The sequence below is a fragment of the Pteropus vampyrus genome, unplaced genomic scaffold, assembly GCF_000151845.1.
Source record: "Pteropus vampyrus isolate Shadow unplaced genomic scaffold, Pvam_2.0 Scaffold8196, whole genome shotgun sequence".
NCBI classification, from domain to species: Eukaryota; Metazoa; Chordata; class Mammalia; order Chiroptera; family Pteropodidae; genus Pteropus; species Pteropus vampyrus.
This window is the reverse complement of record NW_011896977.1, coordinates 381-2,301: the sequence shown is the minus strand read 5'-3', so window position 1 is coordinate 2,301 and position 1,921 is coordinate 381. Positions and strand designations below refer to the sequence as shown.

General features: G+C 61.4%; 1 protein-coding gene across 1 annotated transcript; it reads right to left on the bottom strand.

Annotated features, from left to right (window-relative positions):
• Nucleotides 1-14: 14 nt before the first annotated feature.
• LOC105310650 (N-terminal kinase-like protein) lies at nucleotides 15-1,617 on the bottom strand (the record flags this gene model as incomplete). Its single annotated transcript, XM_011386794.2, has 5 exons — nucleotides 15-264; nucleotides 340-430; nucleotides 856-1,082; nucleotides 1,165-1,287; nucleotides 1,457-1,617. Coding segments are annotated over 5 exons (845 nt in total), but the record flags the coding sequence as incomplete, so codon positions are not given.
• Nucleotides 1,618-1,921: the final 304 nt, after the last annotated feature.

Below are 1,921 nucleotides of genomic sequence, written 5' to 3'. Positions count from 1 at the left end.
ATGATGATCATCTCCAAAGACCTAATTATGAAGGAGCCTGCAAAGTGTGGAGGGCACATGGGGATAAAGAACACAGGCCCAAAACCCAGGGTGGGATGGGGGGCTCACCTGAATCTCTTCCAGAAAGAGGTTGGTCTCCACAAAGCGGTTGCTCATGAAGCCACCGGGTGCCCGACAGTTCTGCAGGAAGCGGGCTGGGTTGGGACGCACCTTGGGGTTGGCTCCAACCAGCTCACAGTAATGAGGCACCAGCGATTTGGGGATCTGTGGGAGGAGGGTCAGTGTCAAGGCAGGCCTGGTCGGCTGGCAGGGAGGGGTTGGGGTGGGCTGGACACTTACCTTTCCAGGGTTGCGCAGGGCAGTGGCCCGAGGTAGGGGCCCATTGAAGACTTCCCAGATGAGGCAACCCAAGCGCCACATGTCAGCTGACCTGAGACAGTGACCAGAGCTGCTCAAGGCCCTGTCACCTGCCAGCATGGGCCTGCAACCTGCCAGGCACACACTGCATGGCAGACCCTGGGCTGTGTCTCTCAGCTGATCCTCCCATTAGCCCTGAGAAGCAGGTGTCATTAGTCCCATTCGACAGATGAACTGAGGCTCAGAAGAGCAAGGACATCTATCCCAGGTCACACAGCTTTCAAATTCAGAACTATCTAACCCCCAAACCTGTGTTTATCCTGCTCCATCTCCCTGAGGATCCTGGGAGCAGAGGTGTGGGCCCCATCCTAAGGACTCTGATTCTCTCCCCAGCCAGGCAGCAGGGAACCAGAGGTTACCAGCTAGTCTAAAGGTCCTGAGGCTGCAGGGGCTTCCAGAACAGAGCGGGCTGGGGCATGCCACCCCCCAGTCACCCACCACTTCTCTCTGACGGCTCTGCCACTGCTATCAGCCAACTCCGGGGGATCATACTGCTCGAGCTCAGGGATCCCCTTGCTGGGGGGTCCCCCACCATTGCCCTGGGCGGAGTACATGTAGTCCAGGCCCCCAAGCTTCCACTCGCCAGCGCGGTCCACAAACACAGCAGCCATGCAGACATTGTTGTGGATGAGGCTGCAGTCATTGACCAGGAAGCTGAGGGCTTTCTGGAGGCAGAAGGAGCCATCACATGACATGCCAGTACCTGAAGCCCCCCACCCCTGCTCTCACCACTGCCCCCCACCTCACCACAATCTGGTGCAGCCCCCAGGAGAGCTCCAGCTCCTTCAGGCCACCAGCCTCCGCTCGTGCCTTGAGGTACACTCCCAGCGGAGTCACAGCCTCTGTCACTATGTGGAGGCATTTGTCTGTCTGAAGGGGGGATATGGGATATCAGGGCAGGGTCGGGGGAGAGGAGGGGAAGTAAGAGACTTGATGAGGAGAGAGGTGGAGAGGGGAATCGAATCTGGGGGTACTGAGGCAGGAGTAGAAACTAGGAGAAAGTGTGGGGCAGAGATGAGGCGGACTCAGCAGCAGGTACCTCCAGCCCATCGATGTAGGCCAGAATATTGGGGTGCCGGAGAGTTTTGAGGCGCTTGAAGGCAGCTTTGGCAACCTGGGTCTGCTCTTCGGCGCCGGGCTTCACGTCGTACACGAAGATGGACACCGGGCTTCCTGTGGCCTGGGGGAGGACATGGGGTCCTCAGGGCTGTGGGCCGGGCCCTGGGCTGACTACTCCAGCTCCGTGGTGGTCCCCAGGGCGGGTTAGTGCCTGAAGGGAAGGGCCGCCGCCGGGTCTCTCCCCAGGTCAACCCTTAGGGACGGAGCCGGGCCCACGTGACCCCGGTTCCGTCCGCCTGTCAGTCCCTGGGTCCTTCCGCCCGCCACGTCGGCACTGCCCGTCCGCCTCTCCCGGCCCGTTGTCCCCGAGGCTCCGCGGCCACGTCAGGCGGAGCGCGACGCGGCGGGGCCGGCGGCGCTGACTAGGCGAGGCCGAGGTTGGCCG